Source organism: Catharus ustulatus (genome assembly GCF_009819885.2).
Source record: "Catharus ustulatus isolate bCatUst1 chromosome Z unlocalized genomic scaffold, bCatUst1.pri.v2 scaffold_29_arrow_ctg1, whole genome shotgun sequence".
Taxonomy (NCBI): Eukaryota; Metazoa; Chordata; class Aves; order Passeriformes; family Turdidae; genus Catharus; species Catharus ustulatus.
In genome coordinates, this window is record NW_024879446.1 from 5,629,996 (window position 1) to 5,655,868 (window position 25,873).

General features: G+C 40.2%; 2 protein-coding genes across 8 annotated transcripts in view; one reads left to right on the plus strand and one right to left on the minus strand.

Annotated features, from left to right (window-relative positions):
- The window catches only part of MCC (MCC regulator of WNT signaling pathway), a 206,536-nt gene that overhangs the window by 164,904 nt on the left and 15,759 nt on the right, over positions 1 to 25,873 (plus strand). For all 6 annotated transcript variants that reach the window (XM_033086586.2, XM_042780199.1, XM_033086588.2 and 3 more), the window contains 9 exons: positions 4,428 to 4,574; positions 4,873 to 4,962; positions 5,623 to 5,771; positions 7,388 to 7,528; positions 8,711 to 8,811; positions 10,983 to 11,166; positions 19,121 to 19,355; positions 24,633 to 24,839; positions 25,769 to 25,866. In XM_033086586.2, the coding sequence (XP_032942477.1) occupies positions 4,428 to 4,574; positions 4,873 to 4,962; positions 5,623 to 5,771; positions 7,388 to 7,528; positions 8,711 to 8,811; positions 10,983 to 11,166; positions 19,121 to 19,355; positions 24,633 to 24,839; positions 25,769 to 25,866 (1,352 nt within the window). The remainder of the gene's footprint in view (positions 1 to 4,427; positions 4,575 to 4,872; positions 4,963 to 5,622; positions 5,772 to 7,387; positions 7,529 to 8,710; positions 8,812 to 10,982; positions 11,167 to 19,120; positions 19,356 to 24,632; positions 24,840 to 25,768; positions 25,867 to 25,873) is intronic.
- Positions 1 to 25,873, minus strand: part of DCP2 (decapping mRNA 2) — a 75,658-nt gene that overhangs the window by 1,699 nt on the left and 48,086 nt on the right. Inside the window, exon 12 of one of the 2 annotated variants that reach the window (XM_033086600.1) lies at positions 9,485 to 9,770. The exons of the other annotated variant lie outside the window; for it this stretch is intronic. The gene's annotated coding sequence lies outside the window, so the exon portion shown is untranslated. Of the gene's footprint in view, positions 1 to 9,484; positions 9,771 to 25,873 lie in introns of those variants that run through there. 2 annotated transcript variants of the gene reach the window in all.

A 25,873-nucleotide genomic window follows, 5' to 3' on the forward strand; every position in this document is an offset into this window, starting at 1 on the left:
TCTACCCTTGCTTTCCTTTTATTTAGTTCTTAAGGTGATAAGAAATTACCCTTAATTTTTCACAATTTCCCACTCCAATTCTCAACATTCAAAGGAGAAGAATTAGAAATACGGCTCAATAATTGGTTCACTTGCAAAACATCAAATATTAGTAAGTGACATTTTGAGGTACTTATGTTTATATTAATAACTTGAGAATATCTGTTTACACCAGACTTTTTTTTTAACTAGGCTATCCATTGCTCTGAAACCTAATGGTTCTGTTGCCTTGTGTCTACTTAATGCACCTGCTCCTGCTCTTTTCAGGGTTCCATCACTTCTTTACTTCTGTAATTTCTTGGACTTTCTCCAATCATTTAGAAGATCTTTCCGTTTCTCTTTTTCTGGATTTCACAGACATTTCCCTGGATTTCTCCTTTTTCCCTTCATTCTGTCTTTTTTTTTTCCCTGACTATATAATAAGCTCTGCTTGCCAGACAATTTCCACCTCATTTTAGTGCTTCAGGAGTTTATAGCAATTTTTATAGCCTTCTGCGTGTTTCTGTTTTTAAACTAGTATGATGCAAGGACTCAAGAAATTTTTCTTTAGATCCTTTCTGGTTATTTTTCCTCCCAAACTCAGAAGTTCACTCCTCTTATAATGTACAGTAATTTCACGACCATAAGGCGCACTGGACTATAAGGCGCACCCCCCGGGAGTTGGCAAAATTCGCAACTTTGTAGATCATATAAGGCGCACCGGACTATAGGGCACATTTTTTTTTTTGCAGCTCCTCCCGCACGGTTGCTGGCCAAAGCCCTGCCTCAACCTGGCAGCCATTGGCCCCCAGGCCCGCCTCCACCCAGCAGGGGCGGCGCTGCAGGCCCCTGGTCCCACCTCCACCCAGCAGCCATGGGCCCCTGGGCCCACCCAGACCCGGGAGGAGCGGTGCCACAGGCTCCCGGGCCCACCTTCACCTGAGAACCATGGGCCCCCGGGCCCGCCCAGACCTGACAGAGGCGGTGCCGTGGGCCCCCAGGCCCACCTCCACCCGGCTGCCGCGGCACTGCCGGCTCCCACCATGGCTCACGGCTCGCACTTCTGGGGTGGCAAATGTCGCAACTTTGCACTGGACTATAAGGTGCACTGGACTATAAGGCGCACTTCCAGGTTCGGGGGAAAATTTTAGTCAAAAGGGTGCGCCTTATAGTCGTGAAATTAGTGTAACTTTTTTGGTTTTGTTTCTGTACTTGTTTTTACCCATTGCATTTTGCTAATTTTGTCATTGATTTCCTGTAAGATACTGATTCCCTTAATCTCTCTCCCATTTCCAAGTGTTTGTTGTGTCTCCTGTGCAGTACTACAGTTTACCTTCATTCCGTGAGTTAACCTTCAGAATAATTTATATTACATTGGCAATGATGCTGTTCACCAAACCAGAGAAGAAAATTGCTCTTCTGAACTCTGATTTGGGGTTTGGGGTATTTTTTCTCTTCTTTGATCATTCTTTACTTTTTCTGTAGAATAGCTACCAGTGTGGAAAAGTACTTTCTTAAGACATGGTGCATACTTCTCTATTTACAATGGAGGTTTTGGTGACCAGAAATAGTTACCTAATGTCTCTGTGGGCAATGTGGTAGGTGGACAACCCAGTCATGAGATGCTTGGTGAATGTGTGAATTGTGAGATGGGTGATTTTACAGATTAGGCAAACTTGCACTGATACCTTGCTCAGAATTAGCATCCAGTAACCAGTGTTGCTAGAATTAGTGCAGTTATTTATAGCAGTCAGTTCAGCACATAATTTCATAATTAAAAACCTGACTTAGTAAATACATTGAGAGGGATAGATAAGCAAGCAGCTTCTTTTTCATTATTGCTTCTATGATATAATATTAAGGCAGTGAGTTGCACCAGCTAATAACTGTGCTGTGCTCTGAGTTTTCTTCTAGAAGTTCTTTCCTGAGCAAAGCTTTACCTGGCTAACTCTTAGCTGCAGTCATTTCTCTTTCTGTTGCCACTGTTGTTTTACAGATTTGTATGAATATTGCTTTGTAATCCTTGCCAATAGTCATTTCTCAGTAAGAAAACAGCGTAAAGGAAACCCTATCTGCATTAAAGGTTTGTGTGATATAGTCTTTGCTTAAGGTAGTTCTAAACTTCAGAGTCTACCAACACTTGGCATTTAAGCAACTTTACCATTCTCTTTCCTGGTTGCACTTAAATTTAAAATTGGCTTTTGGACTGCTATTGTCCAGAACTGGCTTCTGAGCATAGGTGAATATTTCAGTAGTTTTTAAGTTGAATGTGGTTTTTATTATAGAAAGAGTACATCCAAATGGTCTTCCCATTGGTTTGCTTTCAAATAGTGCTGTAACTTAAGCACTGGGGGAATTTAATTTGGAGCAGTCTGGGTTGAAAGAAGTGGTAATAAATGGCAGTTTTGACTTGAAGAAGTTTTGAGGTTGCTGTTTTTATTTTTCCCAGTGTCAGTGCCACAGTACAAATCTTATCTGCACTGACATTCTGCATCTGCAAGCAAAAATGTGCATGTGTGGTTTATTTCAGGTTTATCCTTATCAACATGCCGAAATTATTGGTTTGTACCAGCAGAGCACTTCTGGCCTTAAGGTTTGCATTAGTGTAGCTCTACCCATGTTGAAGCTAAATATGTCTGTATGAACAAAGGAAGCCTCCACTGCAAATAGGTAGAAGATACTTCCTATGGATGTGCATTTCATATACTCTGCTCAGTTAACTTCATGAGATAATTGCAGTTAAAATACATAATTCTGGGTCAAGCACTCATATCCATTTTTCAGCAAGTTACTTTTAACATTGGGGGATCTGATTTCAGATTTTGTGTACTTTAATTGTTTGGAATCATTTTGTTCAAGGTGTAGCGCTTCTCCACAACTGAACAGGGAACTTAGAAATGCAGTGTGACTTTATATGTTTTTATTGTTGTCACCTATGGCTTTTTAAAAACATCATGTTACATATAACATACAAGTTGTTTTTTCTTTTTTTGTAGTTTTTAAATACCTAAGCATTTTTTTGACACTAATTGCAGGCAGTCTGTCCTTCAGTTTGCACACAACGGAGGGAGAGGCAGGGATACTCTTCAGGAAATAGGAGCAGGCTGTAGAGGATTGTAGGAGGCATAACATATTGCTTTGGTGACTGGAGAGCATTCCAGCTTGAACTCTTTCCTCTCTGCAGTAGTTTGAAGCATCTGTTGTGCAGAGAACACATGACTGTTGCTGCTGCTTTAAGCAGAGATTGATAAAACACTGTCCAGATGCACCTACACCTAAGAAAGTCTAAGCTCTGATGCAACTTTGATTTTGAGGGTTTTTGACTAAGGGACTCAGCTTGCTTAGTCTTTATGTCAATGCATGTAGTATAAAATCCTACCTTTCTTTAGACAGTAGGAATCACAGTTGCATTTCATGCTACATACAAGGGTAGACATCAAATGGGCTGAATGTTAACTTGACTGAACTTCTGATAAAATTTCACAAGTTCTGTTTTGTAGAGGGACTGTTCCAACAAAATGATATTGAAACCTGTGTATTTAAGGAAAACTGTATACAGGGGAATTTCCGCTTTAGATGGTTTCCTTCGCCTTCTCCCATCTCACACTCTTTTTGAGATCTGTGGGAAAAATGAACTCTGTCACTTTTACCTGGTTGTGTTAGGCAGACCATTTATTCCTTGTCAGTTAAGAATTATTCCAAGGTAAACACTGTGATCTTTAGCACAGCTATACTTTGGTTCCTTTCTTCTTTTTTTAACCTTTAAACTGAAAATCTTTTGACATCAGTTCTGCAAGTATCTGATGTGTTATGAGAACTGTGTAGTGTTTGCAGGGTATGTTTGCAGAGAGCTTTTGCTGGCTGTTGGTTGAGTACTTTGCTGGTATTGTTTTTGTCTGTACATTACTCACTGAATGGTAGCTCTAGTTGATGTAGTTTTGAAACATGATTAATGTTTAAATTTCTTTAACCTTTGAATATGACCAAGTCATCATGTGATTTATTTATTTATTTCAAGAGGTTTTTTCTAGTGCTGGAGTTCTCCATTAACAGGAGGATTGTCATTTGATTTGTTTAGCCATCATTATCTTAGGCTGGAGCATCAGCTTTACCCCAGAGAGAATTATTTCTATACCTATAGTACAGCTGAAACTTTGAGTAATTATACTGCAGTGGTATGTTTGCATATTTCTACATTGCACATAGTTTAAAAAACTGATAACACTGGGATTTTAAAGTAACCTCCACTCATCTGCTCCCTATGTGAAAACTTTGCTGCCACCACAGTACAAAAATGTAACTTCAGTGCAGAAACCAGGAACAATTAGACTTGGCTAGATGATGCGAAAATCTGCAGACTACTTAAAACCATAAAAATGTAAAAATCAGAATGTTATGTTTTGTTGCAGGTTCGGGAGCTGCAGACCCGGTTGCAGAGCGTGCAGGCCACGGGCCCATCCAGCCCAAGCCGCCTCACTCCTGCCAACCGCCCTGTCAACCCCAGCACGGGAGAGCTGAGCACCAGCAGCAGCAGCAATGACATTCCCATTGCCAAGGTGGGGGCTGTGTGTTTGTAACCCTTCTCATGACCTGGGAGAAGCAGGCTTCATTTTGTGCTGTGCAAGAGTGGGATTAACTGGGAGTCGTTTAGGGGCGTCCAGAACAGGTCCACAAACTTGAACTGTGGAAAGGAATTAAACATTCTTAATTGTAGTTCTCTCAGTTACAACACAGGGCTCAGTTCTCTAGTAGTTTGCTTCAGCTTTGCAAGTGTAAATAGAGGACAGATGGGGTTTGTGTGATCTTTATGGGATGTGGACTGCTTTGTAACCTGTGCAGCATTCTGACTTACAGATTGCTGAAAGAGTGAAGTTGTCAAAGACAAGATCAGAGTCTTCATCATCTGATAGACCAGTCTTAGGATCAGAAATCAGCAGCATAGGGGTAAGGACTAAGAACTGTGCATGCATGATCCATGTTCCAATAAAAGCATTGTTTTCTTAATAAAATTGTAATGTGAACTATCTGAAAATACTTTAAAAGCTAGTTTGAGCAAAATACTTCAACAAAGAATATTTCACCCAGTATTAAGATCTCATTTTCTCATAACTAGTGGCTAGAAATCATTCTCATTAGTGACTTCTAGAGGAAAGTTTTGGAGTAGTTCCACCAAAATATTCTTCAGGAAAACTCTGCAGTTTAATTTTACAACTTTCAACCAACAGCGAACTGGATTCTGCCTTTGAAATGCCAGCATAAATCAATAACGCTGTTGTTACTGCGTGTTAATATTTGTTTTACTGAAGAACTTGGCTCTTGCTCTTCCCTAAGCTCTCAAGAACATAAATAACTTGCATAGTAGACTTTTTAAATATATACTGAAATAGTGAACTTCACTCTTGGTTAGTAAAATTTTAAAACAAAATGGATTCTAAAAGTGGAATCTTGTAAATGTTCTATTCAATTTGAAATTCATAACAAAAACTGAATAATTAATGCATTGAAGTGAGTGCGTGCAAGCAAATGCAGTTCTCAATGCAGAAAGTATCTGGGAGAAATCCAGTGGTTATCTATTCACTATGATCTATTAACTGCCCTATGTAGGTGTCTAGTACCGTGGCTGAACATTTGGCACACTCCCTTCAAGACTGCTCAAACATCCAGGAGATCTTCCAGACTCTCTATTCACATGGATCTGCTGTTTCTGAAAGCAAAATCCGAGAGTTTGAAGTGGAGACAGAGAGATTAAATAGGTGAGCTGGAAAGTTAGATGTGTTCACACATGTTGTCTTACGTTAGCTTCATTAAAGTTGACTGCTTTTTTAAACTTTTTTGAACATATCAGTTCAGTTCCAGCTCAACTGTGGTAGCTGCAGATAAACATGGAATGTGGTTGCTGAAGAGGAGATTGAATTGTATGCTAAGGATTCTTTCCATGAGCGTGAGTTTCTTTGTGCATTATTAGATCAGTACAGCACCTTCCCCTGTCTGCACTATGGAGTGTCACTCTCTGTGGCTGTCCAAGTAGTCATGAAATCTTTTTTCATAAGACACATTGCTCCTTGAAATAAGGACTCCCATAACTTAGTCTGCATCATTCTGAAATTAACTTGCTTGATTTTGTCCTGAAGAAGTAGAATAATAGCATTTAACTGTCTCAATAAATGTATTGATGCATGGTGATGTGGCATATATACCAGCAAATGGATTGTTTGCAGAAGAGAGATTGCACCTTTCTGGTTGCAGTTAAAATACTGCTGGTGTTATCCTTTAGCAAGCTCCATCAAAAACAGTGGTTTATGTCTTCTATGGCACATAAAATCAGAACTGTGCATCAAGAATATGAGAATCATGTCTCAACATATCTCTATCCAAATTCTGTCTTCCCCACAGCTAGCTCAAGTTTAGTCTGATCAGTACAATATCGCTTTATTTATAGCTTGTGTTTTTGTACTACTGCAAAACATGATTCTTGTTCTCTTTTTTTTATTTTTTTTTTCTTTTTTTCTGAACACTACACAATTATGCTTTGACAGCATCAGATAAAATTATAGAAGAGGTCAACATACAGAAAGTGATAGTTCTAGCATCTAGAAGAGTCAGGGCTTTATTCTGGTAACTGAACAAATGGTATACTAGCCCTTCTCATTCTTCTTTGTCAAGAAGTCAGTGATTTTAGAGTCCTGGATAGTATGGATTTCTTCATTAGCTATCTGTACAAGGTTTCAAATTGTTTGTCTCTCTGATACTCTGGATCTTCATTTTCATGTTCAGGGTTAACCTCATTGAGGAGGGTGTTACAGTTAAGCTTCTGTTTGACTTCTGCCAGAACATTGGGAGATTACATTGCTCCACTGAAACTTCATTCATAGTTTGGAAGTTTCCTCTCTAACCACAACCCAAACATGACTTCAGGTGGAAGGGTTACTCTGGATTTTCAGAAGAAAGGAGGCATTTAAGCAACTGCATGATCCCTGCACACACCTACAATCCCACTAATGAATATGCCATTTAAAACAAGTTGCAGCAGAAAGTGAGGAATGAAGACAGAAAAATTGAGCAAAGGGTTAATATGAAACTGTCCTATGCACTCTTGTGCATGCAAAACAGGAGTACAGCTTTCAACTTACTGCTGCTGCAGGGTTATGACTACGTTTTATGGGGAGGAGAAGAGGATGACCTAAGAGAAATTTATATCCTTTTGGCTTTTGATGAGGGATACAGATCTGATGGATTTTGCCAGCTTTGTTAAAAAATACTTGTGTAGACCAAGAAATTTTCGTTGTTTCAAAATATGATTGTCCTAGAATTTTCAGGACAGTGATTGCAAGGTAAGCTTGAAGGTTGCTAATGACTTGGTTTTTTGCAGCCGTATTGAACACCTGAAATCCCAGAACGACTTGCTGACAATAACACTGGAGGAGTGCAAGAGCAATGCAGAGAGGATGAGTATGCTTGTGGGCAAATACGAATCCAATGCCACAGCCCTCAGACTGGCACTGCAGTACAGGTGTGGACCTACATAGGGGGCTCAGCCAAGAAGAGGAAGCTGGGGAAAGACTTGGTAGAAGTGTTCAAGAGTGGAGTTATTGGTGTGCTGTAGTAATACTGTTTATTTTTTGTTTCCTCCCTGAAAAAGCACCCCTTTGGTTAAATTACGTGACGAATTACCCAACTGAAGTTATTCCTACAGCGTATTTCAACTGTAGTTGACCAGCATCTAATGGCAATGTAGAGGTTTATCTCTTCATTCTTAAATACTGAATTAACATTGGAATTAGGAGTTATGTGTAGGCTCAGACGGTCTTGCTGAATCCAACCTTAAGATGCAGGGTCTCTGTACCTTTCCAAAGACCGGTGGACCAGAGAGTGTTATACTCCAAATAACTCAGAGTTACTTTGTATTGCATCAGTTAACTGTGGATTAATGGCTTGGTATTTGGTAATAAGTATCTAAATTTGCCTCAAACTGTTCGCAAAAATACTGTGTCGCTTGACACCTTCAACTGCAACTAATTTGGTACAGGCAGATTTGGTCTTGGAACAAATCATATGCCTTTTATAGAATGTATTCTTTTACTATCAGCCTTGAGCAAATTGCAATGAAGTGTAAATTGCTAATAGTATATTAGTATGTATTTTTAAAAACATTAAAATGCCACAGGGATTGTGTGACTCATAAATACAACTGGAAGAAGTTCTGTTCTAGGAGGAACATCTCACGGCCAGGACAGGGCAATAGGTATTTTCTTTGCATCTTTTCTGCTTACAACACTTTGTGTAGTATAATTATATTGTAGAGTATAGAACACTGTATACTGAACTACTATATAGTGAGAAGGTGTGGGAAAAGTTTCTCAAAGGGATCATCTTGACCACTATTAGTATTGTCGCCTGTTTAAAACATGCTTCTGGAGTCTCCTTTATCTCAGGTCACTCTGTTACCTTTTGTCTTGTTGCATTACTTAAGGCCAGCCTGGCACTGTTATAAGAATGAGGAGACTGCTGAATGCTTGTGATAGAAGTTATGTCTTCTATATGTGTATAATGTTATTTAATATCCCTACTGCTAGACAAGCAGTAGAGAATCATGCAGTTAATCAGATATCTCATTTTTGTTGTTGCTTTTGCAGGTATTGTTGTTCTTTGAACTGCAGTTAATATTTTGTATGGTTTTTGTTTTCCCTTTCAGTGAACAGTGCATTGAAGCATATGAGCTGCTGTTAGCATTGGCAGAGAGTGAGCAGAGTCTCATTCTTGGACAGTTCAGAGCTGCAGGTGTTGGTTCTGTTGGTAAGATGTCAATGAATCACTTAAGTTTTTTTTTGGCATGTCAGTTAGCATTAGAATTGGTTGTAACAGTGAATCATGTCATAACCCATTACTTAAGAATGCTCTTCAGTAATTTCTTGTTTTTAAACTATTTAAATTGTTTTACACACCCCAGAATTAGGGGGAAAATGCAAGAGAGCAATTTAAATTCACCTGTGTATGCTGTCATGAAGAGATGCCTCTTCTGGCAGAGGTGAGATTGTTGTAGGCATGCAACTGTACAGAGTGGAATAATTAAACAATACTTGTGAGCACAGGTAGCTTAGGGCCATACAGTTGTGGTAGTTGCAAGTCTAAATTCAGGAAGATTGACTCCTCAGAAATAGTCTGTGAAAAACTGGGATTAAAGTTATACAAAAGTAGCACTTACAAATAAAAAAACTTTTAAAGGCTGTAATTTTTCACTCCATTTTACCTTTGCTCTGGAGTTTAAAAAGATTCTATCTTCTGTTTAGCCTGTATGTTCTGGGGTTTTCTTATTTCGTGGTTAGTTAATCCTGTGATTTTTTAATATGCTGCCTGCCAAGTAATGGAACAAACCACTATCATAGGTACAGTACAGTTCAGAAATTCAGAGCTTGACATTGCTGCTGGCTCCAATCTTCTGATGGAAAGAGGTGATTACACAATGAAATTCCAGTGTTAGTAGTTCAATTCCTTTTATTGATGGGGAAGGCAATCATGATAACGTTCAAGTAGAAAGAAGCATTCAGAGAGAGAATAGCTCTTCATACTGTGCTGAGGCATAGCAAGTGCCTGGTGTGGTAGGAGTGCTGGCTTCTCAGTAGAGGGATATCTGAAATTTTCTTCTCTTTTCTCCAAATTCTGTTCATTCCTTTCCACAATATGCTAGGGAACTTTTCCCAGCTGGCAGAGAACAGTGAGTAGCAAAAGTAAATTTAGGCTTGGATTTTCTATTCCTGTAGGTGGTAGAAAGAAATCTTATAGGGGAGAAATACTTTGGGTTTGTGGAAGGTTTCATCTGATGTGCATTTTATGGAAGAGACTGTAGTTAAATTTTTACGTAGGTGTCTGTCTACAGCTCTTAATTATGGTATTATCAGTTACAGCCCTGAGATAGAAACAGTGCAAATTTCCCATTACACAGCACAGCATGGAGGAAGTTCTGTATGGTTTATGTACCTTTACTTCGTTGTGAAATTTGATTAACACACCTATATAAAACAACAGATTTTTGATTTGAAGACCAGTCAAGCTTCAACATCTGTGAGTGGAAAATTCATGGGAGTTGCATCACTTAAACTTAGCGTATCCAGCTTTTCTTAACAGAACATTCACCCTTCCTTTCTTCCTCGTTAATGTTACTTCTAGTGCATGCACTTCACTCAGCAAGTACAGGTAATTGACTTGAAAAAGGATTAAATGAAAATCCAACACAGAACAAGCTGTTATGTTTTGCTAAAGTATGACTATATTGTAACTTAATCTCCAAATACATTTGTAGATTTTCTGTGTCGCCAGTAACATGTCTTAATTTAATGACTTGACTGCAGCCAAAAGACTGTAGGAGTAGTGGCAGTGGTGGTTTCAGTCCTGTTTCTCCTGAAGCTTACCAGCTACACAGGTGCTGTATAAACACTAAAAATTATAGCAATGTAATAAACCAGGACTAGTTTTCTTTTGGCTTAGTATGTATGACTGTAAAATGTGAGAGGCTGCTTCTGAGCAGCAATTCTTCTGTCTGGCCAGGTAGTCTTAAGAAGGTGTTCTGGCAAACCATCAGGCTTGATATCAAGGTGCCTGGGAGGAGAATCTCTGTGAAACTACACTGCACCAACTGGAGTAAGAATTATAATTGAGGCTGAGGCTTTTCCAGTGTGTTCATAATTTGAGCATCAAAACCTAATGTTAATGCAGAATACACACCATTACAAAAAGACAGGCTAAAATCCTACATCACTTAAGACATGTTGGCTGGAGCCACAAGTACATGGGAGTGGGGTGCTTTCAGGCCAGTATCCCAGTTACCACTGATGCTCAGAAGGAAATGAAGTTGCTTTTACCTCACAGATTGGTAATTTATTGTCATTGTCTTGGTATAAACTGAGAGTGAGTGGAAGGATCTCTTGTTCTAATTTCTGTCTCTGAAACATTATTTGCTTGAAAATTAGGGGACCAGACAGGTGATGAAAATGTCACACAGATGCTTAAGCGAGCTCATGACTGCAGGAAGACAGCTGAGAATGCAGCAAAAGCCTTGCTGATGAAGCTGGATGGGAGCTGTGGGGGAGCCTATGCAGTCACAGGCTGTAGCGTGCAGCCCTGGGAAAGCCTGTCCTCCAACAGCCACACCAGGTAACTGCAGCTCTTCTGCTACCCTAATCTTCTAATCTTTGATCCAGACAAGAAAGTTATGTTCTAATGTATTTGCTAGCTACCTCCCCTCACCTCAGTCCTTTGGCTTCTATGCTTTGATTTATAAGTCACCATGCCTCAGTAGTCTAATTGTCTTTGGACTTCGAGCAACTCCAGCCAAGAAGAGTTTTGTATAAATTTGTTGCAAATGGGTGACTCAGAACTTTGATCTTCCTCATAAAGGGCAAAACAATTACAGTAATTTCACAACCATAAGGCGCACCGGACTATAAGGCGCACTTTTTTTTTTTGCAGCGAGGAGCTGCGCAGCGCGCAACAAAGTAACGAATTGCTGGCAGGTGCTCAATTTGCAAACATTTTTCAAATATCGGTGTAGCCTTTAAATGCAGCCCCAGGCGCCCTCCCCATGCAGCGGGCCCCGGCACTCCCGCCCGCCCCCGGCACCTCCTGGCACGGCTCACGGCACCCGGCTTCCACCACGCGACCGCGTTGCGTCCCGGCTTCCCTGAGGCCAGCAGCGGCGGCGCTTCCCATTGCTTTCCCGCGGCCGCGCCACTTCTCTCCACTTCCCCGCAGCTGCGCCACTTGTCGCCGCTTCTCAGCGGCCGCAAGGGGCTCAGCTAGCGCCAGGATGTGGCAGCTGCGGAGGCTTCCCCACCGCCGCTTCATCGCCGCCACTTTTCGGCGGCCACAGGGGCTTCACCGCCGCCGCTTTTTGGCAGCCGCAGCGGCTTGGCCGGCACCGCCTTTTGGCGGCCGCAGGGGCTTCGCCGCCGCTGCTTCAATGCCGCCGCTGGGCGGGCTCTGCTCGGGGCTATTGCGGGCTCGCACTTCTCGTTCCCCCCGCGCCCGGTCCAGGGCCGCCTGGGTTCTCGTTTCCCCCTCGTCCGGGCCAGGGCCGGCACCGCCCGGCTTCTTGTTCCGCCCGGGCCGGCACTGGCTCCCTCCCTCCCCTCTTGGCTCCTGCCGGCTGTGGCCACCCGCTCCCGCCCCCCCTCGCAACTCGACGCTCCCGCAGCACCGCCCCCCCATTGCGGCTCACACTTCCAGTTTGGCAAATTTTGCAACTTTGTCCATCAGATAAGGCGCACCGGACTATAAGGTGTACTTCCGGTTTCGGGGAAAAAATTTAGTCAAAAGGGTGCGCCTTATAGTTGTGAAATTACTGTATATTTGTTTTACTACAGTGGCTTTCTTGCTCTTTTATTGGAACTCAAATATGTCCTTGTTACTCATATCTATTGTGTGCAGACAGCATGTACATGCGGAGAGATCTGAATCAGACTTTCACTGGCATTTTGGAGTGCTCAAGAATTGTTTTCTAAATGTTGCAAATCTAGCCTTTTTGTTATAAACCATTTCCTCTCCCTTTTCTTTCCTTACCCTTCTCACCCCTCCATATTCTTCTTTCCCATCCTGTGCTTTTTACTGATGACATGGAGTAGAATGGATTCTTCCAGGAAAGACTGGATAATGCAGTTTTTCTGAAGACTTATAAAATAATGAAACATAGATGAGCTATTATTGCTGAAGTGTTCCAGTTCAAATATATCTACCAGCAGCTTCATTTTGAGTTTTTGCCTGCCTGTGGTGTAATTGTACTCTGCAGTAAATATGTGTGCTTGTGTATGGATACAAATTTGGCAAGTGTCCTGGATAAATATAGATGAACATTTTTCTCTTTAAAAGTTATTTTTGTTTCTCAGATTTCTCTGAACCTTCATTTTAATTCAGTTTTCTAGCCAGTTCTTTATTCAAATGCTGTCATTTTTTTGACACTTTAGAAGTTTATTTTAGTACTGTATCATTTCCTCTTCTTCCTGATGCCTCCTCCAAAGGATCTTATTTCCTGCCATATGACTGGCAAGGAACAGCTAAAAAGTGAGCAGAAAGGTAATCTGAGGGAACAGGGTCCTGATGTGAAGTGAATTTTAATGTTTTATTCGGAGTTTTCTGGTGCACTCTCATTTCAAGAAAGCTGTGTATTTACATGGAAGTGGTTAAGACAGCATCTGTGGTAGTAGCACAGTGATGACACTTTGTACCAAAAGCATTTAAACCAGGCTTGGAAAGAAGTTACATTAAGCTGTTTCTTGTTTCAACTTGGCTTACTGTGTCTTAGGCCATATCTAAACCTGTATGTGAATATGTTGTCTGTGTCTGCATGTAGTAACACCTCTATCTAAAACAAGCTTGTTTCCCATTCTATTGTTTTAAGGAGTCATTTTCAGTTTTTCAGAACTACCTCAGTGTTTTTCTTCCTTGTGAAATATGTGGCGTGTAGTCAAGGCATCATTATTTTATTTCTTGAAAACAGGCAGTTTCCGGTATTGACAGAGAAGAACTGGTGGGGAGAGGGATTGTTCCTGTTTCAGTGTTTGCTTTCCTTGACTTGCACTGAAAGTGTTTGGTAGGAATGTAATCTCTACAGCCCTTGCTTGCTTCAGCAGATTTTTTGGGAGGATAAGACTCTGTGTTTGTGTCTGTGTTCATTGGTGGTTAGCTGGACTTGTGTGTATGTGTCCATGTAAGGTGTTGGCTCAGTAGATACAGTTTCAGCAGAGTATGTTTAAAATGGCATAAGATCTAAAATTTCATCAGGATAAACGATGTCATGAATATGAAAATGCAAATTTAATGTTCTTATGTGAAGGATATTTTAGCTTGAGCCATTATTTTTGTTGTCATATTTTTCTTTGGTGTGGAGCAACATACTGTGCTGAATGAGGTAACTTCCACATGTGTTAAAAAAAATCGTTGAACTTAAGCTGTTGTCACTCAACCAGAGGGCACACTGCAAGTCAGGAATATGTGACATGGTTACACGGATCTGATTGTCTCTTACAGATTGTTGTCCACTTCTCCCATGCTCAAAGTACAGATTATAAGCCGCACCTGATTATAAGCCGCATTTCCGGGTGTCGGCAACTTTTGTTTCTTTGTCAATATATAAGCTGCTCCAGAATATAAGCTGCAATTTCGTTCGCAGGGAGGATCCGCGTGCAACTTTCACAAAGTTGCCAATTAGTAACAGAATCATGGGATCGCTGGGTTTACTGGCTCGGCTCGGGGCCCTGTGGGCTCGGCTCAGTGCTGCCCCGCCGCCACCTGGGAGCAGCCACCGGCTCCAGCTCCGGTCCCCCACCATCGCTGGGAAGCGGCCCCAGCCCAGCCCCAGCCCCGTTCCCCCCATTCATATATTGGCTGCTCCGGATTACAAGCCGCACTTCTGGGTTCAGACCAGAATTTCAGTCAAAAGGGTGCGGCTTATAATCATGAAATTACTGTCTTTGCCTAAGCATACATATCAATGAAAACGTTTTTAAAACTTCAGCTTCTCCAGAAAATATAAATCTTCCCTTCTTTTCTTTTGTTGTGTTCAAGTGAGGTTAGAGGTGTTTTCAGATTTTTTTTTCTTCCTGTGAATCCTGTCTCAAAAGAGAGGAGTTCCCTCTTCTGCTTATAGACACATGGCATTGTGCAAGCTCATTGATGGAAAACCTATCTTGGTTTAAAAGGCATACACTTCTTTATATCACAGAACCACAGAATCATCAAGTTTTGAAGATACCTTCAAGGTCATCCAGTCCAACCACTGTCCCAACACCACCATTACCATACGGAAACCTTATGCTAAAGTGCCACATCCAGACACCTCTTGAACGCTTCCTGGGATGGTGACTGCACTGACCCTCTGGGCAACTTGTCCCAATGCCTGACCACTCCGTCAGTGACAATTTTATTCTAGTGTCTAATCTGAACTTCTTCTGGCACTATTTAAGGTCATCTCCTCTCTAAGTGAGTGCTGTGTGAACCACTCCCCCCTTGGGGACCACTGTGAAAATATTTTTACAGTATTTGATTGAAACATACTTTGAATCTGCAAACTGATTTTTGTTGCCTTCAGTGTTTCAGTGTTGCAGACTTTTAGTTGCAGATACACCTTTTCCCTTTGAAATTGAATAAAGTGGTAGTAGGATGATGAAAACTATCCTTTGCTGAGACTTGTGACAAAGGGCTCTCTGTTATTTGAAATCCTTTAGACTATGGGTTTACAGTGGAATTGTTGACCCATCTTGGGCTTTGAAGTTTCAGATGGGATTCTGAATGTCAAATCACTGAACACCTTATTGAGAGTAAGTGCTTGGTGAGCCATTAGTGAGGAGTGGTTAAAAACTGTAAAGGGGAGCAACTGAAATGAAAATAAATGAAAGGCAGTGAAAGAGCATCTAAATTCATTAGACTGGCAGCAGCACCACAATAATGTTGCCAGTTCAGTTTTTGAAAATAGGAATTGGTTTGCAATACAGTTAGAAGTAATAATTATTTTAAATGGACAGAAGCTAAGTATAGAACATATTCTGCCAGCCAAATTTGACTGATTTGTACCTTTGGAAGGAAACAAAAGGGAAGAAGCCTGGTTGTAACACTGACTGAAAATGGTGTATTTTATTCCTTGCTGTGCTAGTAAGCCCAACCTTACATCTGGGTTCATGGGGGGACAGATCTAGTCCCCTACATGCAAAGGCACCTGTTTAGTATTATGTAGTGTCACAGAATGTCTGAATTCAGTCAACAGTAAGCATATATCTCTCGTCAGAACCATCTCAGGTTTCAGATAAGTTGGTGACAGACAAGATTATCTTCATTGAGGCGAGCAAATAAGTTATTTGGAAATGTCCAAATAGATATCTCAGTGTTATCTGTGTAGCACTGTTGCTGGACTGAAGCAGTCTCAGAAGGAAGCAGGACAGTGTACCAAAGACTCTGATTTTAGCTGTTGTTTGTCCTTTACTTGGTTGGGGTATTTTTCAGTTTCTCAGGAAGTTCCTACCTTCTAGCATTGTGCTGTACCAGACCTCAAACCGCAATGTTCAGCTAGAAAAAAGGTGTTTGGCCTGTGTTTACCGTGGATCAGCTGCATTCTTCAAAGCATGAGGTTGTGTGCAGGTGTTGAAGCAAGTTCATGGATTCACTTCTCACTGCTAATCTCAGTTCTACCAGTTGCATTATCCAGACCATTGCTTAATTGCAAATGTATTAATTTATTGACTTGATTTTTAACTGATAAAACAATGCTCATATAGGGTTTTATGGATAAATGTTTGTAGTGTGCTGAAGCTACTCTCAGAGAGGCACTGCTGAAAACCTCATTTATATCCATCCACTTCATTTTATATAGACTCATGCCAGCAAATAAGACTGACATTATGCTGTACTAGACTACATATTTTCCACAAATTGTATATGAAAATTATTTTGACATCACCCAGGCATGACATCATCATAAAAGACTTGAGGAATGAAGCAAGTGTGAAGAACATTTTTCTCGTTCTGTTACATCATCCATGAAAATGAGCACATTAATGTTCTATTCACTCCAGCTGTGATGAAACTGTGATTCTTCCTCTGTCCTTACCTAAACACTTGAGAAATGAGAAACTGCACATCTTTTGCAACAGCTTCCTGTGGTTTTTGGGTGGATGCATTATACTATAAATGTTTTCCTTTGTCCTGATTGTTGTTCAGAAGGGAGAGCAATATCAGAAATTCAGGATGAAGTGCTCACAAGCTGTCATGCCTTGAAGACAGCAATGCTGGATCAGCACTATGGCTGTGGAGAGCTGTTTGGTGAGGTCTTTGGGGCAGCACACCCTGGCAGAGTTGCTGGGGAGATCAGGAACACTGCAGTGCTGTTTCTGTCCCTTCTACCCCAGCTGCTTCCAGTCTTCTGGGTGGGGATGTGCTGCTAAATGCAGGGGTGGGGTGAAGGTTCTTGTTCTCTTTTGTGCTGGCTGAGACACAAGTTCCTTGCTGAGCTCCCTGTAACTTCTTTTTATTTTTTTAAATAAAAAATAAAAAAGCAAACTAGAAGAAGAAGAGCAGCTTGCTAGCAATTCACCAGAGGAGCCAACTCAGCTGCAGACAGGCAGGCAGCCAGGACTGAAGTAAAAGCAGCCTGAGTATCATTGGCAACAGCCCAAACTCCCTTCCTCAGTTTGGACTGCACTCCCCTAACATATATGTGCATAGCTGTGCATCTTCAAGGGCCAAAATCTGAGAATATGCATGGAGTATGAGGTCCAGCTCAACATAACAATAAACTTTCAGCATTTTTTTGTTCAGGTTTTATTTGCAGCAGGAGGGCTGGATTTTTTTTTCTTTTCAAGCAAAAACTGAGATGTGGTCTCTGTGCCCCAAGATTTGAAGTTATCCTTCCTCCAACAACAGCTGTTTTGCATTTAATCCAGAAAAGCTCTGCAATTGCAATCTTTGGGTGCTGAGGAAGAAACATGACTTCTGTACAGAATTAAGTACTTTTCACATTGTGTATCCTCATTATTTTTATATAAATGTCTAATTCAGCAAGATGCCTTTAGGCTTAGTGAAGCAGGATTTAATAAATGTTTCACAATTTTCTAATCAAGAATCAGTATTAATAAAAATTTGTTTCAGTTTGAGAGGGTTTCTATGTATAGAGGTACTGAGTGCTCTTAAGCTCCACTGCAGAAGGAAATGAATGAAAACAAAAGGAAAGACCAGTTTACAATTGTATTGACTATGGCAGGCACCTCTTGTCCCTCACCAAAGCAGGGAATAATGTGAAATTAACATAGAACTGTAGTAAAGAACTGTAATGCAATATTTCATGAGGGGGAAGGATTTTGAGAAATCTTCTCTGAGGTTATGCTTGGAATTTGTGGGAAGAAGAGCAATTGTTTGAAGCACTTTAAAAATCAATGTAGCTTTAGCTGAAGTAGAACTAAAGGAAAGAGAAAAATCAAGCCCATCTTGATAGGCTTCCCCTTAGCGCATGCATAATATTTTGGGACATCATCCTGGCTCTCACAGCATCTAGCGGGTGGGACTTTTTTTCTCAGTACAAAAATGTTGAACAGCAGTGCAATTTGATACAGAAAGTGATTTATTCCCCTGCTGATAACTGAGATCATCTAGCATTCCAGACAGGCACAGTTAATGGATTACTTATCCCTCACCCGGCAGCTGATTACAGGACCTCAGGAGACAGCAGGGAGCTTTGAGTGAGGCTACAGAAACAACATGGCATTTTATTTTCCTTTTAGTGTTATTGCAGCTATATTCAGCCCTGGAATGCTACAGCTGTGTCAGTCTGGGCCCCCTGCGGCCATGGCATGCATGGAGGTGGGTAGGCAGGTTCAGCCACCATTGCTCTAATTACATTGTTACCCCTTTCTGCCATTTCTGTGTAAACGCTTGTAGGGCAGGGTAAAGGGCCCTCATTTGTTCAGAAGATACACCATGTCTTTTATGATGACTTTTTATTAGAAGTCCTGATACTCTATGGGTTAGTTTTAAATCACTGTAGCCCTGAAGGAATGCTGAATATACCTTCACATAAACTCAAAGTTCTCCTGGCATCGGGCAGTAGAATTTTGATCAGGCTGATTCCTAAAAGTATCCATTAAAATATCTGAGGTGATAACTGTATGGTCATCAGCAGAGATAGATCAAGTCTGGGTTCATGCTTTTTTTTTTAGCAGATTCTTCTTGAAGATTAAGATTCAGTGTCTGAGCAGCTCGATGTGCTATGTTATTGCTAAGAAGTCTTAACTAGATTTTTTTTCCCCTTTTGAATAAAAAAACCCCACCACTTTTTGTCAGAAGACACCACTTCGGATAAAGTAATACAGTTAGGCATCACTGAATATCTGGCTTTGCAGAGAAGCTGTCACATGATTCAGTTTTCTCATGCAGCTTAAAAAATTAATTTCTTTTCTGAATTTGTCACTACTCGCGTTGCAGTGTCCAGTCCATGCTACATCTGTGTCCTTTCTATGAACTTTTAAGTAAGACTCAGATGCGCTGATGAAGTACTGGGAGGGTGTTTGATGTAAAAATTAAGATTTTGTTTCAAATTTTTTTTTTCTAATACCATTGTTTCTCCTTCCAGTACTACCAGCTCAACCGCAAGCAGTTGTGACACAGAGTTTACGAAGGAGGATGAGCAGCGGCTGAAGGATTACATCCAGCAGCTGAAAAACGACAGGGCAGCAGTGAAACTGACAATGCTGGAGCTGGAAAGTATCCACATTGATCCCCTTAGTTATGATGTTAAGCCACGTGGAGACAGCCAGAGGCTAGACCTGGAAAATGCTGTCTTGATGCAGGAGCTCATGGCAATGAAGGTATTTTATTTATAATCAAGTGGGGAGCTGCTTTGCTGACAATGCCTCTGTGTCACAAAACATGCTCAGTCCCACACATGGGAGCTTTGGCTTTGATAGTGATCACTGGGTAATACAGGGTAACTTCGTTGTAACACATAATCTGGACTGAAAATCCACTAGTCAGAAAGTGACAGAAGACAGTGCATTAACAGTGACGAGCTATGTGTGTTCTGAATTAGGAGAACCTAATCTGTGTCTCTAAACTTGGAATGCTCTTCTTGACAAAACAGATGGTCTCTCTCTGAGAGATATGGCAGCTGAATTGCTCGAGGAAGACAAAAAACCATGATTCAGCACTTCCCAAGAGACAGTTCATTACTTACAAGCTTGCAAATGTGCATCATGAATATTTGTGATCTGAAGCAGAACAAATTCAGCTGCTTTTAATACTGGTATGGGAGGAGAAATGATATGTCAGATGTCATCCCTAACACTCTGGCACTTGGGCACAACTCCCGAGCTGTTCTAGACACTGCGTTGCAATCTGTAGCTCAGTCCAGAGTCTGAGCAAAGAGTAGGGTATGTAATGACTTGCATTAACAGAGGGTTTTGGAGAATGTCCAGTTCTAAGGATGTGGTCTAGAAAAGCTGGTCTTTACTGACTTAGTGTAGAGCTTACATCATTTTAAGTCTGTCTTCTGTATTGCTTTTAGAGGTGAACTAAAACGTAGGAACATACCAAAGGCAATATAATTGTATGCCTGCATTCAAATTTGTCTGGTTTTAGTTCACTTTAAGTAAGTTTAATTCCAGTATTTTAGCAAGTGCTGATCTAGCCAACTAATTGCAGACATGTCAAGTGATGGTATTGAGTGGGACAGCAAATCCTAATAGTTTCATAAGCTTCTAAAGTTATAAGTCTTTCTTCAGATGTGCTGCTTCTGGCTAAGAGGTAGCCTGGTGATGATAATTTTGTTTTTAGTGGTGACAGTGCTGTTATTCATTGTAACTTCTTGTACTTTGCTGGAATTCACAACTGTGGGAAAACCTTCTGTTTCTGAAAGAGACATTGTGGAAACTCAGATTTGTCAAATGTGTTATCTATCAGTTTCCATGGTTGTTGCTCAGGTCTGCATTACACCTCCTCATCTGTTTGTCAGTCTAGAGCAGAGTTGAACGTAAGGTCAGGACTCATTTTGCCTGTGTATATTTTTTGTATCAATTATTTGAAACATGTATCTTACACAGAACAGCACATGCATCTGCCTCCTTCTGAGACAGAGAATTTAGGTTTCCTTACAGTATTTTATTTAACTTTAAGCAGATGGCCTGCAGAAGACTTCATTATTTAACATTTTTAATTTGTTCTGTCCCTACTGTATTCTTAACAAGGGTGATAAAGCTGGACCAAGCCACTCAATGATTTCCTGCATTGCTGGGTCTTAAAATCTCCTACTCTCTTCCTATTTTGGCACCTTCCATTTCTGATTTCCAGTAAAAACCAATCATGTCATCAGTTTAAAATACCTTTACAACAGTAGTTCATTATAATTTAGAAGGACATTTGAAAGCTGTTTCTCTGCTGCCTTGTTTATTATTATTTTTTACTGATCCAGAACATAGTTGTCTGTTGCATGAGGGCATTGGTCAAAGACAGGCAAAGGAACTTCGAAGATCACGAGACAAAACAGAATTCTTTATTGTTCACAACCTTCTTATAGAGAGGGTTTGAATTTCCCGGGTTTAGACAGCTGATTGGTTGGGATCTCAGACCGCCCAGCTCTCTGACCAGAGAGAGGTCTGCAGTTTAGGATGGAATGTCATTGAGTGAAGTCCCTCTTTAGGTTTGAATATCATTGTTTATAGGACCAGGCTAGCCAAACTGGGTTTCTTATTTATCGCCGAATTATTTGCCCAGCTACAGACTGGCTGTGCTGTGACAGTTGTCTGCCAGTAGTCCTATAAAATCCAATTCTTTGCTTCAAGCAATAATTAACCATGTTTCCAAATACATTTTCGTCAGTGATTTGTCATCATTCAGTGGTCTTGCTTTGAGGTCAGTTGTTGTCATGCCTCAGTTAGCAGGAGATTACTTTTGATGGGTGTAAATAACTCTTGGTTTACAGCCTTTCTGCATTTCAAAAGGACGTAATCTAGATAAGATGTCTCAGCTTTCTACACCAATAATATTTCCTCTTTTGTGTACAGGTGTTGCTAATGCTGCTCATGCTGTGCTTTAAACCACAGTCTCTGGTTGGGAAATGTTAAGAATTCCATTGTCCACTTTTGCTACAGCCCTTCATACTCTTAAAGATTTGTATAGTGAAATACAGTTAACTAGAGCATGACATCTGCTCTGATGTTTGTTTTACTTCTGAAGGCTGTACATCTTACCTTGTTCACTGTGGTTCTCCTGGAGTCATGATTTTCTGTGGCTTTAAAAACTTTTTGCAACATTGGAGTCCCACATGACCAAATTGAATACAAATTTTGATTTTGAGAATTCTGTGGTGTTTCTGATTATATTGAATCAGTTTTTAATTTTCGTTCAAGTTTTTGCCCAAAATCAGGATTACTTCAGTAATCAGTATGACTTCAGGTACAAAATACCCCCTAAATATTCAATTAATCAGTCCCAAAATAACTGCTGGATTTGATAGCTGCAGCTTGTAAATTTGCATGGGTTGTCTAAGTCTTCTGCAATCCCCTAGAAGAGTGACACTTGCTACCTCCTCCTTCAGGGTTTCATTTAGTGAATGCCACTTGTGCTCACAGTCTGAAGATTCAGGCATGTTAAACTGCAAAAATACTTCACAGCAACCATGTTGCTGGAAGAAAAGGGGAATAGTAAATATACAAAGGTGACACAGACATTTCAATTAAATATAGATGCAGTCTTTAGAAAACATACTGTCATGGAAAAAAATTGTTGCATATTGACTCTCTGAGTAAACCTGAACTACTTGAATTTTCGCAAAATGGCTGCTGCCACTCTGCCTCACCCGTTGCATGGGTCCATACCGCAATCCTCAACTGCAGTTTGAATTTTTAACCATCTTCAGCCCTTCCATTCCCTCCTGGTTCTTCTCTGTGAGCTTCTATAAGACATTGGCTGATACAAGCTTTTTAACTTTTCCTCTGCCTTTTTTTTGCTTCTTTACTTCCAAATCACATTGTTTTGACATGAGAAAAGTTACATGTGGGAAGTGCATGATATGTCTTCTGGGACAGGATGCAAACTGCTGAATGCATATATGATGATCTAAGTTTACTGTCTTCATAAAAAAAGGAGTTAAATATTGATCCTCAAATTTATTTGGAACTTGGATATATTAAAATAAGTTAAAATTATAAAAATAAAATAAGTGAAAATCTTTGCATGATGAGAAAAACCTGTTCCACAGATTCACTGTTGTAGTGGATAAATTCACCTTTTTATTTTAGGAAATAAATGTCCCTTTTTTCTGGGCTGAATTTGCCTAGCTTCATCTTCTAGCCAGGAAAGATCTTGTCATGACCATCCCACACAGACAGCCAAAAGTATCTTTTATTCATATAAGTGTCAAAATAGTCTGTTCAAATTGCTTCTCAACCTCCACTAAGAAGGCTAAGTAGATTAATGGCTTTAAAAGTAGAGATTTAAGAAGTTAAATGCATATACTTGAATGTCAGACCATCCAGTTCAACTCCTCTAATAAATTTTCCCCATCATTATTTATCAGTATTATTTACATTTTTTTACTGTTGACAAAAACAATTAATGGTAAGCTTGCCTAACAACTGAATTTGTGTAAACCACATTGAATGAAACTGGTGCTTCTAACCTTCAGTTCACAAACAAGCTGATGAATAAATCAATGACTTTAGAGCTCATACAAACCTTTCCATGCCCCTCAGAGTTTTTAAGATGGAGATTTTATTTTTGCATGGTTGGTGATTCTGAATTAACCAGTGATTACCTGTGATGGTTATAATAGTGATACACCTGTATGCACTGCTTACACCTAATCCAGACAGATTTTTGGTGGGAACAGAATCCCTTTAACATAAAAAGTTTGTCTAAGTACATGTAAAGATTTGTTTCTCTACAACCTTTGTTAATAATGGCTATAATATGAACAGCATTATTTTTGAACAATAAATCTAAACACTCCTGTTATTTTTGTGATTAAATTTTTTTTTAATGTAATGTAATACAGCAAATGTCTGCATGAACGTAGTATTAACCCATTAAGTGACCTAGGGCAAGGGAAACTAGACAGTGGAAACATGATTCTAGGTTGGAGATTTTGGCAGTCTTTTGTTTGTTTAGTGGTGGTTTTAAGCACATAATGTGAATTATGTATTACTACTATCTCTTTAACAGTTTTGTGGATATTGAGTTTTTCTGGGTATATAAAATAACTAGGCATTTTGTGCAAGTAAGATTTCTGAAGTGTTGTTAATCAAAAAGAGCCTTCTGGTTCAGGAATAACCCATCATTTGCTTTTCCTGGGAGTCTTGGAGCATGTGCTGAAAGAAGGGTCATTGCACTCATGCCCTGCTCTTAAACTTCTGCCCAGCGGCTGTCAGATGGATGTTAAGCATCAGAGCAGCAGAAGAATTGAACACAAAGAGCTCTCAGAGCTGAGTTTCTTTCTATCAAATATGAGTGTCCATCCTCTATTTAGGGAAGAATATAAGTGAATGTCAAACTCAAGTTGTGTAAACTTGGGATTCTGGCCACTGAGAGGAGGGAATTACTAATGGACATCTGATGGTGCCATACTCAGTCGCTCTTTTTGGTGTAACTCATTCTACCACAGAGGTTGGTATTACAAGGCAGGAATATATGTAACCTGTATATGCTGTCCTGGTCTCTCAAACCCCTTCCACTGTAATGAGATTAATTCTTGGATATCCATAGAGAGAACTGAAATCTTGCTTTTAGGGAGATGTTTCACAAAGACATACACTTCTGCTTTTAAGACAATGGTCTCTAAAGGACAAAGTAGAACCAGAGAAATTACAGCAGCTGTGGCAATTCTCTCGTATCCCTGATAGTCTAACTCTAATTTTGCTTCTGAGCTGATTCCTGAAGATGATAAAGGGAGGGCACAGTTCATCATACTCAGACTGAAGATATACAGATCTTTTGACAAATACACAATGTGATTATAAAAAGTCATCTGGATGTTGTTAGTTTTCTCAGTGAAAAGAATACTTATAGAAGTGGATGAAAATCTTGTTTAACCTCATCTTCCTTTAGGTACCTAGTCCCATAAAGCAGCATGCAGTAATATGTTTTTTCAACAGGAAGAGATGGCAGAGCTGAAGGCACAGCTTTACCTGCTGGAGAAGGAGAAAAAGGCTTTGGAATTAAAGCTGAGTACTCGAGAGGCCCAGGAGCAGGCCTACCTCGTCCATATTGAGCACTTGAAGTCTGAAGTGGAAGAACAAAAAGAGCAGAGAATAAGGTCTCTAAGTTCAACCAGCAGCGGAAGCAAAGACAAACTGGGCAAGGTCAGGAGTCAAGCATTTCTAACGTTGTAAACATGATTAAGTAAACTCCTCCCATCCCTATTGCAGTCTTCAGCATATTAATCATTCTCCCCTTTTGTCTGTATGCAATTCTTTTCTCTCTTCCCCAGTTGTTAGGTGGTTCCTTCCATGGTGTAACTTAAAAACTTTGCAGAATTGGTGTTAAGCATGGGCTAAAATAAGGGTGTTTTGCGGAGTACAAGGCCAGTCTTACCACACATACAAGTTGAGCATGTGTTTTGCCTGTTGCCACTCACTGGTAACACTGGAAGGGAGTCTAAACAAAATTTCATCCTCCCATAAACATAAAATATGAAAACATTACCACTCATTTCTATGCAGCATTTAGCACATTGTAATGAGAATCTCTTTCTTCATGTCAGACTGTAATAATTTGAGAATGAAGACTCTTCTCCCCTTAATGTAAAATAAACCAATTTCTGCATTTGCAGTAATAATTTGCCTTAAGAAATAAATACCTTGTAAAACTTTATTTTGTCTCATTTTAGTGCTGTGTCCCCAGAAAATGTCAATAGTGTGTTTAAAAACAAAAACCAAGAGATATATCTTACTTGCTTGTTCCTGGCAATGTATCTTTTGAATGTCTTGATCCCATTGCTTCTTTGTTTCATGTGTGGTGTTGAATGAAATGTAAGGAAGGCAGCGGAGGTTTTGCACACAGTAGCAGAATTCTGTGCTGTGGTGATTTAAAAAAACATCTAGAGACGTTTGTGACTATTGATCTGTTTAGTAGTCCATTCCTTGGTATGTTGATACTGCCGCGTTGCTGTAGCATTATGTTGTTTATTTCACCTTCATTTTAAAAGTAGATGTGAACTAAGAGGCTTTCAGAATTTTCCCATTAAGATGGTCAGTAATTTCTAATGAGGTGGCTTTTCCTTCTTTCTCAGGAATGCAGTGATGGCACTGCAACACCACTAACAGTCGCTGATCTGAGACCATACAATGAGAGTGAACTGACAGCTGAGCTGACAAATGCACTCAGGAGGTAAGCA